This window comes from Podarcis vaucheri, assembly GCF_965113315.1.
Source record: "Podarcis vaucheri genome assembly, chromosome: 3".
NCBI lineage: Eukaryota > Metazoa > Chordata > Lepidosauria > Squamata > Lacertidae > Podarcis > Podarcis vaucheri.
In genome coordinates this window covers 59,815,004-59,832,645 of record NC_138761.1, presented here as the reverse complement: position 1 = coordinate 59,832,645, position 17,642 = coordinate 59,815,004, and the positions used below count along the sequence as shown (strand labels likewise).

The window sequence follows — 17,642 nt, the reverse complement described above, 5'->3', positions numbered from 1 at the left end:
TTACAGAATCAGGTAGGCTGGCAAAAAACAGTCCCAGCAATGGTAAATTTAGAGCTAGAATGAGCAAAAATGTCTACATTGCTAGAGAATCAGCAGGACATGGGGGAGGGGGAGGGGGAGAGATCATTGCCAGGAAGCCAGTTAATCATAGGAAGTCCTGCCATTCTCACCATCTGCATTTGTTTGTTTGTAAGCAAGCGGTATTGAAAATGACACTTAAGATTGCCCTGGGAGGGGAAGGGGGGGATGAAGAAAAGGCCCGAGGCTTCGCTGCTGCTGGGAGGCCCTGCCTTCCTTTGAAGTGAGATCCAGCGAGGCCAGAAAGGCCTTAACTCTCCCTGGAATTGTATGAAGTGTCTGAACAGCATTTCTCTCACTTTGCGTGTATTGATTTATTTTTCCCTGATCGGGACGATGTATGTGGGTTCAACGGATGACATTTATCCTTAATGTGGAGTTTATAAAATAAAGTGCCAGTTGTATTGAGGATGGTCGTTTCTAACTGATGGGCAAATACGTTGTGAAGTACAGAATAGTGTCTGAAAGGCCGCCTTTGGAAGAGAGAGCTGTTTTTTGTATTGGCACGCCATGGTAAGTAATGATGGCTTTTAGATCATTTTGGGTTTGGGATATTTTGAACCTTCATGTAACACTGATCTCCTTGCACAGATGTGTTTTCATTTATGTACACAAAGTCAATTGCAGCCACATTTTATACTGATTATGTATTTGGGATATGCAACTTCTTGATTTTTTAATCTGATCTTTCATGCAAAATTTAGAAAGAAAACCTATACTTAGTTTACTGCTCAGCAACTCCAATTGCACTTCAGTAAATTTTAAATTGTTAGTTACATTCACTAAATGATTCACTTAGTGAACTAGGTTCTCAAGCAAATGTGTTTAGGTTCAGGGTGTAAAATATCTAAAATCATGGCATAGTTCTCATATATTTACTGCAAAAAAACCCAAATAATTTTCAGGTAATGGTACCTAAATAGTGTTGAAAGAAACAAAAGTAAAGTGTTGAGAGAGAGAGTGCCAGTTTTTAACTTTGCATTAAACACTTCTCAATTAACAGGGTTGCATTATTAGGTCTTTAATACTTTTAGGTTGGCATTTTAAGAACAATTAGTTGGACATAAGCTCTTTCTGAAATCGATTTTCTTCAAAGTAAATGTATTTAGGGTTCAGGTCCCAACCAACAAATGCTATTCAAACACTTAACTACTGTAATACTTTCACACACACACACACACACACACACACACACACACACATTTTGTGTACTAACATACACACCAATATACATGCATTACATAAATAACAATATACATTATGGTGGGGTGGGGGAATATTTAATTCAAACGTTGTTTATTTAAAACATGGCCAAAGGAGGAAACTACCCATATTTAGCTTGTATCCCAAATGAAATGATGCAACCAAACATTTGTTTGGCAGGCTTTGATGCTACATTTTCCTAATTTGGTCTGAAAGAACTGCAGGCTGTATTAAACACAATTCCCTCCCCCGGAAACTATTTCCCCATTAATTTATTTACCTAGTTGCATACATCGACCCTGAGGCAAAAGCATATGCAGTGTAACTCAAAATTTAAAATACCAAATTGTTACATTGATCCTAGTAAAGATGTTTATTATACCTGTACTACAGGCAACCTCCCCATTTACGCAGGTTCAAGATGTGCACAACTGTGCATTGCTCTGAACCCAGAAAACGTCACTAAAAGGGATGGGATGGGGCAGGGGCGGAACGTGATGTTTGCGGGCATTTTCAATGGTGTTTCAAATATACACAGCGTAAATGGGGGAGGGTGTTGCCTATACAGTGGTACCTCGGGTTACATACGCTTAAGGTTACAGACTCCGCTAACCCAAAAATAGTAACTCAGGTTAAGAACTTTGCTTCAGGATGAGAACAGAAATCATGCTCCGGCGGCAGCGGGAGGCCCCATTAGCTAAAGTGGTGCTTCAGGTTAAGAACGGACCTTCGGAAAGAATTAAGTACCTAACCTGAGGTACCACTATACTTCCTTTTGGTGTGTGTTGTGTTACTTCTGGGTACTAAACAGTGTTGGTTCTAGGTTACTATTGCTATGTAAAATATTACATAAATATATGTTAGACAGATAAAATCATAAGGCTACAGGGCAGTCACATCTTTAAGAGAACCAACCACAACATCACAAAGTTATGAATAATTTAACTGTTTGCTCATAACTCTTTCTCATACTGGATGCCACAAGAGCACTGTGTGTTTTCTCCTTTTAATCCTGGGGACAGAACTGGAAATAACTCTTTCACGTTTTAAAGAAAAATGTGGAGAGAACAGCTATTGCTTCTTTGACTCTGTAGTCCTTGACGCAACCTGTAATCTGTTCATCACTCAAGAGACTAATATAATTGTCCACAGAATTCTTCCTGCACTCCATCTTAAGAATGTAACTTTTAAACTGCAGGCATTAGAACTTCAACAACATGCCCTATTTCTTCTCCTCCTCCCTCTTGTTATGTTTCACTTCCAACCTGAAGCATACTCACAACCCTGGGACCTTTCTAAAGTTGTTTTTAATAAAGGTATCATTAGCATAAAGCAAGGGACGCGGGTGGCGCTGTGAGTTAAACCACAGAGCCTAGGACTTGCCAATCAGAAGATCGGCGGTTCAAATCCCTGCAACGGGGTGAGCTCCCGTTGCTTGGTCCCTGCTCCTGCCAACCTAGCAGTTCGAAAGCACGTCAAAGTGCAAGTAGATAAATAGGTACCACTCCGGCGGGAAGGTAAACGGCATTTCCGTACGCTGCTCTGGTTCGCCAGAAGCAGCTTAGTCATGCTGGCCACATGACCCGGAAGCTGCGGACAAACGCCAGCTCCCTCGGCCTATAGAGCGAGATGAGCGCACAACCCCAGAGTCGGTCACGACTGGACCTAATAATCAGGGGTCCCATTACCTTTACTTGCATAAAGCAGCAGGGGGGAACCCTCCTGTTCACGGGCCTATTTATTTAGACCCATGAGACTGCTTTCAATGAGCCACACCGGCCCACCCAACATGTGACATCAGATTTACATGCCCTTCAACTAGCCCTGCGCCCTCATGTCTCCACATACAGCATTAATCTTTGACAGAAAGGAACCGTGATAGAACATGGGGGCAGCTCACTTGAATAGGGCATAAGCGTCCTCTCACATCTAATCTGAGGGATATGCCTTAGCTGTGATGCAGGCAACACAAGTCATTGTGCTGTAGCTAAACCCCATCCAGAGGCATGGATCATTTGACACATTTCCATGTGTTCACACTTGGGAATTTCCTTGACAATTTATGTACTTTCTTCTTGTATTTGTTTGTATAGTGAAGGCCAAAAGTCCGAATACGATTTTGCCAGGTGGGGAAAGAGTACAGCGGATATGGAATAGAGTGCTTATTTTTGTGACATTTCCCCCTTAACAGGCCTTTAAAAAAGCACCTGGGAGCCAGCCAGCCTAAACGGTTGGCAGTGTTAGAATGTCTTTCATAGCCAGCTATGGAGTGACTTCGGGGGCAAAAATAAAGTTTATAAGCCATTATAAAAGATCCACTGTCTCCAGTTTATTCAGAGGAAATCTTTAAACTCTGCAATTTAAAAATAAAGACCTGCCTAAAATTGAACTTGAATAACAGTGAGTCTTGAGATGAATCAAATGCAGCATGATTTGTTCTACATAAGTTCATAAGTTCACTCTAACAGGCTGGAAAAGCCAACCGTGCTGATCAAACATGACTAATAATCACACAAGAGATTGATGGGCTTGTTTTTCTTATGGGGCATGTGAGGTAATTCCCTGACAATTAAGTTTCCATTGTACTGCCAAATAATACTAAAAGCTTTTTGCATCGTTGGCTTTCATGTAAAACTTCACAGCAAAGCAGCCAACACTGATTCTGCAGTCCAATACTTTCTTACCTGTAGTTGTTGTCACAACCTCATTCCAAGAGGGGCATGGATGTCTCAGATGGTTGTAAGGTAGGCATTTTCTCTAGAGGTCAATCCAGGACATTGCTTGCTGCCGCAGGAACCATTCTTTAAAATCAATAATTCTGGAAACAACAATTTGTTAACTTTGTGAAAATCCTGTTTCCATCAGGGACTTTCTTCAAACAGCTAGTCTTTATACAACAGCTTTTATAATACACATGAATTCACATGTTCCCTGACTGTAATGAACCACTTCAATATTTTAGTAAACCCTCTCTCTCTCTCTCTCTCTCTCTCTCTCTCTCTCTCTCACACACACACACACACACACACACACACACACACACAACATAACATGTGTACATGTACAAATGAGAAACATTGTTAAAACAAAAGCATTTAAAATCAAAGCATTGCCCTATTATGCAGTTTCTGTGAGAGAATAGAAAGATCTGGATATTTACTCCATTTGACTTTCTGCTACATCTGTCTGCTCTTCCAGATCTGCAGCAATCAACATGTGTGTTGCCCAAAGCCAAAGTGTGTCCCTGTGTTCATGGGCTTGATCCAAAAATAGCAATCACTCAGTTTGATCTGCAAAGATCTTGTTTTCTTTTATAATTAAAATTTCAACAAAAACAAGGCATAGTTTTCATGGAGACCGGAGAGTATACTCTGAGGAAATCCCACATACATGGCCACACCTATTTTAATTAGTCATCAAAATTATATTTGCATATACACAGAGAGATCTGCATATACTCGAATCCTACATAACAACCTTGATTAATGTGTACATTTTACTCATCCAGATACACAGGGTAACTTTTTTTTTTTTTTGCTTGAACCCAGGGTACATCTCATGATCCACTCTTTATTGTTATTACAGGGTTAAATACGGTAGGTTAGTCTCTGTGATAGTATCCGGTCTATGTCACCTAGGGAGTTGTATGGGTGAGTGAGAATTTGAACCCGGGTCTCCCTAGTTCTCCTGAAACACTAGAATTACTATCTCACACTGGCTCATGCCCTATAATTTACAATATGCATAAATCCTATTCAATGTTTGTGGTGTAGTAAGGTAGCCAATGTTATTCTATGCAAGCATAAAGAGCTACTTATACATTGGGGCAAAAAAATCCTAACTTCCTGTATTCTGAATGGGGCTGAGCTTGAGCAACATATCACCATTTTTTATTATTATTCTGTGATGAAGAGCAGCATATAAGTGAAATAAATAGATCACTAAAAAAATTATGACTAAGAATAGAAAAATATTTAAATACATTAGAAATAGGAAACTGCAGTTGGGCCTTTAAGAAAACAAGGAAGTCAAAGGTGTTCTAAAGGAGTAGAAGGAGATTACAGAAAAGCTGGATGAGTTCTTTGTATCTTCGCACTGGAAGATGTAGAACAGATGCTTGTGGCTAAATTCACTTTCTCGGGAAGGGAGTGTAAGGAAATGTGGGACATAGCAGTGATAAGAGATGGAGTTCTAAGCCTAAGTAATGCACAACTTGAGAAAAGAGACAATGCATGTATTTTGTAAACTAAGAAATATTTAATAAATATTTTTAAAAATTAATTAATTTAAAACTAACAAATCACTAGGTCCAGCTGGCATCCGCTCAAGAGTTCTTAAAGAACACAAATGTTGCTGATCTTCTAACAAAAATATGTAATTTGTCCTTATGATCAGTCATCATACTTGGAAAGTATGATCAATGTAACACCAGTTTTAAAAATAGGATCCAGGAGATATCTGTGGAATTACTGGCTGATGCTTAATATGTGTTCCAGGAAAGCTGGGGAACACATAATTAAAGATAGAATTACCAAACATATAAAATAACAATCTTGCTGATTTATTTGAGAGTGTCAGTAAATATAAGACATATTCATTAGTAATAATAATTAGTAACTGTGCTTTTTTGGGGGGAAGGTGGGAGAACTCATCACAAATTTTGTTTATTTATTTAGTTATAAGTTTTGTGGCAACATGCCATATTTTATTAAACAATTATTGTACTGTACAGTTGGAATAATATGTAAATGCACTTTAGCTGCTCTTTTGGCTGCAGTTAGCAAGACAAAATTATAGTCTTCTGGTCACACCTTATTTTTAAAGATAATGCAGAAGAATTTGTCATTGATCTTGTTATGTGATAACCACTCATTTCTGTATATATGATTTTTAGAAACTTCCATCATATATGTATATAGTCTGGTGCATTCCCTCCTGATTTCCAGCATATATCACTATCACTTGGGTATATCTCTGCCAAATGATTCAGGGTCAATTACCAACCATATAACATTGTATAAAGAAAAATTATGTTCATGCAGAGCAATTAAACTTTATTAGTGATAAATATTTATTTCCAACTAAGATTCAGAGTACCTCTGCTTCCAACAGCAGAAGTAGAATATATTGATGGTACATATTCACGATGGCTATATGTTAGCTCCTGGATCAGAGGTAACACACTTCTGAATACCAATGAATTGTGGACAAACTGCTGAAAGAAAGCCCATTACGGCTTCTGACTCTATGCAGTGTGCAACCACTGCCTTCTGGTGTCCTCTGAGAGTTTCTCCAGCCTGACTAACCCCGAGAGGAAGGCTAATAAGTACTCCATCAGTAAGGAGCTTTGTGATCAGACAAATGGTAAAGGTAAAAGGACCCCTGACCATTAGGTCCAGTCGCTGATGACTCTGGGGTTGTGGCACTCATCTCGCTTTACTGGCTGCGGGAGCCGGCGTACAGCTTCCAGGTCATATGGCCAGCATGACTAAGCCACTTCTGGCAAACCAGAGCAGCACACGGAAATGCCATTTACCTTCCCGCTGGAGCGGTACCTATTTATCTACTTGCACTTTGATGTGCTTTCAAACTGCTAGGTGGGCAGGAGCTGGGACCAAGCAACGGGAGCTCACCCCGTCACGGGGATTCAAACCGCCAGCCTTCTGATCGGCAAGCCCTAGGCTCTGTGGTTTAGACCACAGTGCCACCTCCTTCGAGAACCTCCTTTGAGAGTTTCTCCAGCCTGACTAACCCTGATAGGAAGGCTAATAAGTACTCCATCAGTAAGGAGCTTTGTGACCTGACAAAATGGTACACCTGTTTAAATTGTTCCACTTACCATAGTAAAATGACCAAATCAGACATGCAAGCTACAAAGCCATTCAGCTCCATTCTGCTTATAGACAGGATCTTAATTACCGTACTGTTTTTTTCTTTTTTCTTTTTAGTGGTTAACATTTACAGATGAAGCTATTTTGCATCTTTACATCTCGGAGACAACAGTAACATTTGGAAAAGAGAAAATTGTATAAGCTTTAATATAATCAGGGACTTTACTGAGGTTTGTGTGGTCTGCCACAAGTCACTGGTTCTCAGGCAGCACTGCATGAGCTGCATAATTTTTCCCTTCAAGGCACATCTTTTGAATCCCAAACCATTTGCCAAGAAGACAGATCTTTCACCCTATATGCATTTCAACAGATAAAGAGTAACCAAATGTTCACCAGGTAAATTGAAATAGAGAGAGGAGCTCATTTGACATGACCCACGTCCCCCCAGAAAACCAACCCAAAATGTTGATGAATTAAGCTTTTTCTTCTAAAATCAGTTAAAGTTCATTATTTTTTTAAAAACTCTCAGGGCCATATTATAGTAGCGCTACATTAGTAATCACAGGATGCTATTTAAAGTCTGTTTCACTCACAGGATTAAACTGTATGGTAGAAATATTCCAAAACTTTCCCAGGACGACTGCTGTGGTAAAAGCTAGCACAAGAGTTGCTTTGTATTATAGAAATACCAAGACCTGTAGCAGAGTGTTTGCTCTTTCTCCACCCTAAGCAGGTGCTTTGCGGATTTGGACATTTGCTGAGCAGATGGGGTGTCATCTTAATGGTGCATCCATTTGATGGGGTCTTAACATTAGATTCTCAGTGTCTGAAATTATATGGGCATTGGACTTAAAGTGACTTCTTTTTCCTTGAGATAAATACCGGTATCCTGTTAACTAGCTTGCCAGAGACAGAGAACTTCTAAAATAAGAACATACTTTGTTTTCATGGTTTTATTATTATTCTAGGCATCACACATAAAACATCTTTCACTTAATTGTATTTGTTTCTACAAGGAAGTTTTGTTTTATTTTTTTAAAAAGCATGGTGATTCTAGGAACTTCTTAACCCTTAAATCGGTAAGGCCCTGCAGCCTGGCGGCAGGCAATCTAAGTACACTCATGAGTACTGGTAACTTGCAAAATAATGTTCTTTATTATGATGTATAACTCTTATTCTGGATTTGAATCCAGGTCAAAGACGAAGACTCCAGGCTGCATGTTCACATCTGTAGTTTATTGACCACATAAACATTATGTGTAGAAATAGTTGTGTAGGTTACAAAAAATGTTCGTAAATTTAAGTACTCATTACATGCAGAGTTACATAACTTTCTATATTTCCCACTCTGTGCTCCAGATCTCAGCATTGGGTCACATAGCATGTTTATGATTTGGGGTTGAATGTCTGAGCCATGCGCTGGCGTGCTGGGTCATGAACATGTGGATGTTGTATATGTTGTGCATGACAAAGGCAGAAGAAGGTAGGGTGGCCATACTTATATAAGCACCCACTGTCCACCCATCCTCCTTTGATCATTGGCACCCATGTACCCACCCCTTGGGACCAAGCAGGAATCTGTGTGTGGGTTTTTTAGCCATTCCACAGTGTGTCTTGCTGGACTGGTTGCAGTGTGAATGCTGTATTTAAACAGGTTAATTTGCCAGGAAACTGCAGGAAAGAAAGAGAGCCTGGTAAGGTCAACTAGGTGAACCCCTTAGGCACCTTTGAGAGTGATAGGAAGCTCCCAAGGCCTGCAGCTCAGAGCTAGCGGACCCAGGACAGGATATGGACTGCATTTGGAACCATCTTCTCTCATCTGCCTGGAGCTATGGGCCCCCAGGGTGATTATGAAAGTAAAGGTAAAGGTAAAGGTACCCCTGCCCGAACGGGCCAGTCTTGACAGACTCTGGGGTTTGTGCGCCCATCTCACATCTATTGGCCGGGGGCCAGCGCTGTCCGGAGACACTTCCGGGTCACGTGGCCAGCGTGACAAAGCTGCATCTGGCGAGCCAGCGCAGCACACGGAACGCCGTTTACCTTCCCGCTGGTAAGCGGTACCTATTTATCTACTTGCACCCGGGGGTGCTTTCGAACTGCTAGGTTGGCAGGCGCTGGGACCGAGCAGCGGGAGCGCACCCCGCCGCGGGGATTCGAACTGCCGACCTTTCGATCGGCAAGCCCTAGGCGCTGAGGCTTTAACCCACAGCGCCACCCGCGTCCCGATTATGAAAGTAGGTCTCCCTTATTCACCTTAATGGTGCAGTTTGGGGAAGGGCACAGGCTGAATTACATGATCACAGTGGGACATAGTCATATAGCATGTGATCATGATTTTTAATGCCTTTGTTTTTTTACTTTGTGGCTTGATATTCCTTTTATGGATGCAGAGCTTATGCATCTACACTTTTTGAAAATAAGTATTCACAGCTGGTCTGCACAGAACTGAATGTCCTCCCTTAGTGAGGCACTTGTAGAAACATCTTGCAAATACATGTAAGTACTGTATATACATAATACAAAAGTGGGGAAAGTCAGCATACTTGGTAGTGAGTTCCTTGGCATGTCTTTCAAAGCACGACTTCTGCATGACTCAAAAGCACATGAAAGCTACCTAAAAAGCAACAATTGAAATCACACAATCAGCAGACGTGTTAGAGCCTTATAACCCTGAGACATTTTAATTCAAAACTAGCAAAGCTGGGATCAAGTCAAGACACACAAAGGAATGGCAATATCCCAAGCATGAATACATTTTAATTGCAGAGTATATGCGAGCTAGTAACAAATCCTTGCCCCCTGGCAGCTGTAACTGAATGGATCCTGCCCTGCTGAAACATACTGTGTATGAGAATTTGTCTTCCTTTAGCTTCAGGCTGCCCCTCTGGCAACTGTCATCCACAATCATATCAATTACATAAAACCAGATTTGTCCAACCATCTTGTCTATACACTGACAGTCTAATAATGTGACCTGCTGTATTTCTCTAGCTCTATTTCTAAGGGAGCTTGAATCATCACAGCTTTGCACATACATTCATGTACACCCACAGACTCCCTCCGTGATGTCATGCTCTACTGAAAAGTGCAGTTAAAACTTGCTTCATGGCTTGCCATGTTCTGCAGTATTCATTACAGACACATTATAATGTGTAATGACTTGCACAGGTACAGCCTAAGGGAAAAACTAGTTTAACACAAATGGTGGAACACTAGCACACAACACAAGATGCTGTGCTGCTGAGTTTAATTAGTAAATGTAAAAGTCATAGAATTGTAGTTTGAAGGGATCCCGAGGGTCATCTAATCCAACCTCCTGCAATGTGGGGGTCTCAACTACATCATACATAACAGGTGGTCATCCAATCCCTGCTTTAAACCTCAAAGGTAGGAGAGTCTATCGCCTCCTGATGGAGCCCATTCAACTGTTGAACAGCTCTTCCAGATATTTAGTTGGAATCTCCTTTCTTGTAACTTGAATCCATTGGTTTGGGTCTTAGCTTCTGGAGCAGGAGGAAACAAGCTTGCTCCATCTTCCATGTGACAGCCCAGATTGTTGAAAATGGCTATCATATCTCCTCTCCTCTTTTCCAGGCTAAACATACCCAACTCACTCAAACATTCACCCTCTTCTGCACGTGTTCCAACTTGTCAATATCCTTCTTAATCTTAGGTACCCAGAACTGGACACAGTACTCCAGATGTGGTCTGAGAAAGACAGAGTAGAGTGGTACTATTACTTCTCTTGATCAGGACACTATACTTCTGTTGATGCAGCCTAGAATAGCATTCACTTTGTTTTGCTGCTGCATCACATTTTTTACTCATGTTAAGTTTGTGGTCTACTAAGACCCCTACAGTATATCATTTTCACGTGTACTATTGGCAAGCCAGGTGCCCTCCACCTTATATTTGTGCAGGTGGCTCTTCCTGCTTAAGTGTAGAACCTTACACTTGTCTCTGTTGAAATTCATTTTGTTATTTTTGGCCCAGTTCTCCAGTCTGTTAAGGTCATCTTGAATCCTGATTCTGTCTTCTGCAGCATTGGCTGCCCCCTCTCACTTTGGTGTCATCTGCAAATTTGATGAGTGGTTCCAGTGACTTAGAAGAGCCCTATTGGATCAGACCAAAGATCTCTATTCTCATTGTGGCCAAGTAGATGCCTTTGGGAAGCCCCAGGATGTGAGTACAATAGCTCTGTCCTGTTTATGCTCCTCCAGCAACTGATATGCAGAGAGGTATACTTCCTCTGATACTGGACATAGTTCATAGCCCTCATGACTAGTAGTGATTTATAGCCTTATCCTCTGTGAATTTGAGTAATTTGGTGGTGCGACAGTAAATTCAGAGGTGCAGGCACTCTTCCTTCAATATCAGTCTTATAGCTGAGTGTTAACAGGATTCTAGCCAAAGCAGTACCGCTGAGAAACGAGGGAACACCCAGGGTTCCAGAAAAAACCCAAAACCTTTAGTGAGAAGAAACCTAAGGCAGCAAAATAAACAAAACTTTAACCCAAACAACCTAGTGAGAAATGACCTTGCTCAGTGGCCACAGAATGCTGAGTATCCGTTGGGATAGGAAAAATGGGAAGAGTGGAAATGAGTATCTTGGAGAAGGGAATAGCCTTGAACCCTGAACAGGAGCACATCTCAGTGCCATACTTATTAATCATCATTTACAGTCATACCTCGGGATAAATACACTTCAGGATAAGTATTTTTGGGTTGCGCTCCACGGCGACCTGGAAGTAACGGAGCACGTTACTTCCAGGTTTCGCTGCTTGCGCATGCGCAGACGGTCAAAATGACATCACACGCATGCGCGGAAGCGGCGACACGCACAGACACGCTATCGTGTCTTACGTTCTGTTCAGGATGCGAATGGGGCTCCGGAACGGATCCCGTTCGCATCCCGAGGTACCACTGTATTAAATTTAAATCATGATCTGCCTCCCAAATGAAACCAGAGCAGCATTTTGTTGCAGATTCCACTTGAAACAGATATGCATAAGATATTAAGAACAATGTGTATTATAAAATTATTCCAGATTTTCTTATGTAAATGTTGCCTCTTTTCAACCAGCTTTGTGAGCTTTCCTGAGGGTCACACAGATTTGTGTACATCATGCATACAGATTTTTATCATCAGTTGGAGCTGCAGCAATAAAAAAAATCAGACCTTTTGATTCATTAATATGGCAGTCAGTTCTAAATGAGAGCAAATGAAATGACTGCATATTCTCCACATTGCCTGTGTTCTAAGAATATCAAATATTTACACACTATTTTGGGAACTGGTATATTTCAGATGCAAGCAATTCTCCTACATTGGTTAGGAAGCCTCTCAAACAGGAGAAGCCAATTCCAGGAAAAGCATCCGCCTTGTAAACAGAAGTTTCTAGTTTTAAAAATATAGTTGCTATCCCCATTTTTGTCCTCATTTTTCACTGCACAGCACTGAGATACTGTAGCCCAGGGGTTTTCAACCTTTTGGGGTCCACGGCTCCCTTGACCAACTACGTTCTTTCTGCGGCACCCCTGTGGGGCTCAGGAGCCCAGTTATGTCACCCCTTGCCTGCAGAGATGGCAGCCTCTCACGCTTTTTCAAACACCCTCCCTTGTGGAGTGTTCCTGTAGCTTCCTCTCCCCTCTCCTTGGGAGTCCTCCGGGCAGCCGCTGCTGCTGCCCTTGGTCTCTGAGCTGCACACCCCACCCCAAAAAGAAGTATCTCTTCACACTGCCACAGGGGCCTGGGACTTGACTGTCCATTCCCAACAGCAAGGGCTGGCAGACTGGCTGCCTGGACTCCCTCGCGTGCTTGCTTGCTCTGAGGCTGCCTTAGTTCCTGGCAACCAGCACCCCCTGAACAGTCCCAGAGGCACCATTCATTTGGGGAGCTTGTAGCCAGGGCTGCTGCAACAAACAGCTGTGCAAGCCTTTGGAAGGCAGAGATGCAATAGGGCATCAGAGGAGGGAGGGAAGGAAGGAAAGAGGGACAGAGGCTAGCGTTGCCTGCAGCACCCCTGACCATCATTCAAGGCTGAAAACCACTGCTGCAGCCTAATTCAGCTAATATGTCTACTCAAAAGTAAGCATTATTGAAATCAGCGGGGTTTAGTCTTAGAGGCAATCTTAACCCTACTTACCTAAGTGCCATGACTTTTCCTGGGCTAAGCCATTGAAAGGACAAGTCAGTTGGCAGTCTAATCCTATGCATGTTTGCTGGGAAATGAATCCTACTGAGTTTAATGAGACTTGCTTCCTATTCCCTAGTAAGTGTAATGGTTTATTGTTTTCAGTTTCCAAGGTATACTTGGGATCCAATCCAAAACACTTGCTAAGAAGTTATTCTTATTAAACGGAAAAGAACTTACTTCTGAGAAGACTTCAATAGGATTGAACTGTTAATTCCTTTCTGATATATTTTGGACTGGGGAGAAATTTTAATAGTTTTAGTTTTCTGTATTATTCATGCAAAGAATAGCATAATATAAGCACAGTTAAAACGTAAATAGCCTCAGTTGTTGCTGCTGCTGCTGTTGTGTGTTTGTGTTTTTACAAGAAACATGGCTAATTGCACTACAATGTGGGTGAAGGTGCCAATCTGACTACATTTGAATGTAATTAAGTATAGACAGGCAACACTGGCATTTGGATGTCCATCAGACTTGCAACCACGCAATGTATTAAGGTGGTAAGACACAAAGGTTGGGTGATCTGGGCTACACTGATTAATTTAACAACAGATCTGCCATAGGAAATCATGGGGTTGTGTTTTCCCTACCACTTTTCTTGAGCTTCACTCTTAAAGGTGCCTAAGAGTGCTCACCAAACCTTAACTACCGAATGACTTTCCCACACCTACATTCAAATAGGTTGATTTAATCAATTTAATGACTGAAATCTGTTAAGTGCACCCACCACCCAATGAGTACATAGTAGGAAAGGGGAGGGGGAGGTACCAAGGCCAGTCAGCTGATGGGGGGGGGAATGCCTACTCATTCCCAGACAGTGACCAGAAAATGCCTATATCGAATAAAGCAGGGGTTGGCAAGGCTACCTTACCTGGGCTGGTTCACTGCCACAGAACCCCCTCCATGGGCCAGATCCCATGAGCGTGCCCGCCTGCGATTTCCAGCGTCTGCGCAGACGCCATTTCCTGTGCCACGAAAGTGGGTCCCTGCACTGTGCTGCGCCGGTTTAGTGCAGTGCGTGGGGACGTGCCGCGCGGGCAGCTCGGTTCGGGGGTGGATCGTGGGCCGGTAAAATAACCCCTGTGGGCCGCTTGTGGCCCATGGGCCTTAGGTTGCCGACCCCTGGAATAAAGGGTGGGAGGAGTGGGTACAGATAAGCCAAAGACACTGAATGAGAGATGGCGTGGGCTTAAATAACCCAACATCTAACCCCACCACCCAGGCATCTGTGCAAGTATATAGGCACACTTGAAGCTGAATTTGTGACCTTCCTCACCTAAGCATCCAGAAGGGAACCTGCCACTGCAGCTGCTTTGGGGGCAGTGGGATGCCAGTCACAGTTCCTGATCCAGCAACTGATACGCATGTGGAAGCTTAACTGGATGTCAGGATTGACTGTACGTCATATAAAGCTTATATAACCAATTAAAAAAAAAAGGTGTGTGACTAAATACTGAAAGAATATGCCAATAACCTTTGAACAGCAACACATCAAATTAGTTTCCACCAAGCATATCATGACAAAAAGAATGTTCCATAAATTAGGTAAAAACTGCATTCTTTAATTAAATGTGATTATCGAGCCAGTCCTTGCAACAGATGCAAAGTTTTGTATGCTTTGGGGGATGGGAGTGCTTTAAAAAAAACATAGCAAGAGTCTACTCTTGAAGGTCAAACTTTTTCTTTTTTAAAAAAAACTTCCCTAGAAATGCATCTTAACAGAACTTGAAAAGCTTTTGTATTATCACTGATGCGTTTGACTGGTCGTGGAGAGAAAAATTCCTCCCGCTCATCCTTCCCCCATAATAATAATCCTTCTCTTCAGTAACTCCTCAAAATATTAATTGAGAGAATAGCTTGAAGATACGTTCTGAGGAGTGCTTAAGCCTGTATTCACTTGCCTTTCTGTCTCTTTTTTAAAAAATCGAGTAAGTTGATTGGTGAGTCCTGAAAATCCACAGTTAGTGATATAAGGCCTCTTCTCACTTTAATTACTGTTTGACAGGCACATTTACTTTCCAGCTGAGCTGTCCTAAATGGAAGCAGCTGCTTTTTAAAACTATACCCCATTCCAAATCCCTACCTTCAATATTTTAGGACATGAGACCTGCAATTCTTCTTTGATTTATGAAAGGGGAAAATCTCTCTTTTGGTGTCATGACATTGGTCTGCACACAAGGAAAGAAGTCTCCTTCTGCTTCCTAAAGTTTGAAGTAATTAGACTGTCTGTTCATGTGGGTTATAATACAATATCACAAACTTTCCGTGTTGCTATACAAAGGTGGACAGACAGATACACTCTATGGATTGTTCTTGATTTTTCATTGTTGGATAGAGCGATCAATGTTGCTAGGAGCAGCAGAGCAGTGGATCAGCTGCCAGATCCAAAGCTCTATGAGTGGTGGGTATCAAATTTGTTGCAGCAGTTCCAGGCTCATACAGCTGAGGGGCCCACATCATGGGATCTAGCAGAATCACAGCCCTGTAAAACATTATTTCAGGACCTTCTGCTGGCTACAGTTGGTGGTAACGTCACTTGGTTTTAACATCAATCTACAATGTTTCCATCGCCACAGAGAAGACTTCTTCACTGGTGGAGGCCAGTGGACAAGAACACCCTACTATAGCCTAACCCTCTCCAGCAGCAAAAATAGGGGGTTAGGATTGCTGCCTTATGCACTTGATTGTGAACAATAGATGAAGACCTAGAAATTATTAAAGTCACTAGAAGAAGCTTGGATTAAACCAGTTTCAGGTACAATACATGTATCAAGAAACTGATAGTTTTCAAGTGTATTCTATTCACTGTACAATCAGTTGAAAAAGTTGCTCTTGGAAAGAATATGGCAGTAAAAACCTCACATAACTGCAAATAAATTCAAATAGTTCCTGCTGTTTTTTTCATAAAAAAACCCCAGGGCATTTATTTTCTTAACAATTTTTTGCAACAGGAAAATACTAGTTTCCGTTTGGAATTTCTATACCAAGTTACTGTATTTTGTTATTGGCAAACAGTCCACATTTGTCCTCGGGAAGACGGTCATTTATTTCTTCTTCACATTAAACAAGGCAAGAAGGGAAACAAAGGCCCAGATGATTAATCCTAATCCAGAAACAGATGTAACTGGCAGACAATTAGATTAGAAATATTGAACTACTGTCTAGTGCTGCATGTTGTGTTATTAATATGTTAAATGTGTTGGCAGTAACCAGTAAATCTTTGTGGCTTGGTGAAGTGGAATTTAAGACAAATAGATAAATTGAAGCAGAACAATAATTATAAATAATTTGTTTTGATTTTTTTCTTGTTCAGGCTGGTGCAGTTTCCTCTGTTTAGTCTGGCATATGAAGGCTGCAATTCTATGCATGTCAATATGGGAATTTAACTGAGTCAGCATGCATAGGATTGCACTATTAGATTAGTACATGAAGATTGTGACACTTTGAAGTTAACCTTGTCCTTGTTTTGTAGATCTTTACTATCTCCCCAGGAAAATGTATGAAAACTTGAGTGAAAGGGGGCACAGAAAATGGGAATGGAATTTTATCAACTATTGCATTTATTTCCTGATATGTCCTTGCTGCCATTTCTCCTCCCATCTGTCTCTGGCTTTTTTCATTATTTATTATTTAATTTGTATTTTGTCCACCACCACTTTTCTGCAAACGAGAAGCCTTCCATATTCATTTTGTGCTGTTATGAGTTAGCTACTCATTTGTCATCAATGTGGTTACTCTTGAATATGCCATATGGTCTTCAGAAGTGTGTTTTTAAGATTATTATTTTATTGCAAGCAGTACTTGTTGGGAACCTGTCATGAAGACTCAATGCAAGATACATGGGAGAGAGGTAGAAAATACAGCTTTATACTTAATAAATTATGAAATAGTCTTCAGTGTTGGGTTTTTTAATGAAATAACAAGGCTTGGAGGGTTATAAAAACCAGCTATAAAGAGGAAGGTGGTGGTGCTTGTAGCCCACCAAGACTTGGGAAAACAGAACTAGAGAAAACAGAAACTATGTTTATGACATTGGGATTAAAACTGAGGTTTGATTTTTGCTTAGAAAGTTGTTGTGTAGTAATGGGAGTGGCTTTTAAGTGCTCTTACTGCATAAGTCATGTATTATCAGAGCTCCACAGGACATGAGGCTATTGTTGTGAACATGTGTGCAGGACAAAAGGATATGATCCTTTCCTTTTTCCTTCTGACTCAGAAAGATTGATACAGTCCTAGGGGTTTATGTTTAGAGTTGGCTAAATATTGTGAGATGACGGCATTTTGTCTCTGGCACACCTTCTCTTTCTGATCTGTAGATTTAAAGTGAGCATAGGTT

At 41.4% G+C, this 17,642-nt stretch overlaps 1 protein-coding gene across 4 annotated transcripts in view; it reads left to right on the top strand.

Annotated features, from left to right (window-relative positions):
• Window positions 1–17,642, top strand: part of LOC309528039 (SAM and SH3 domain-containing protein 1-like) — a 540,262-nt gene that overhangs the window by 388,258 nt on the left and 134,362 nt on the right. The window contains exon 1 of one of the 4 annotated variants that reach the window (XM_082215202.1): window positions 120–591. The exons of the other annotated variants lie outside the window; for them this stretch is intronic. Within the exon in view, the coding sequence (XP_082071328.1) occupies window positions 589–591 (3 nt within the window). The 5' untranslated portion in view covers window positions 120–588. Of the gene's footprint in view, window positions 1–119; window positions 592–17,642 lie in introns of those variants that run through there. 4 annotated transcript variants of the gene reach the window in all.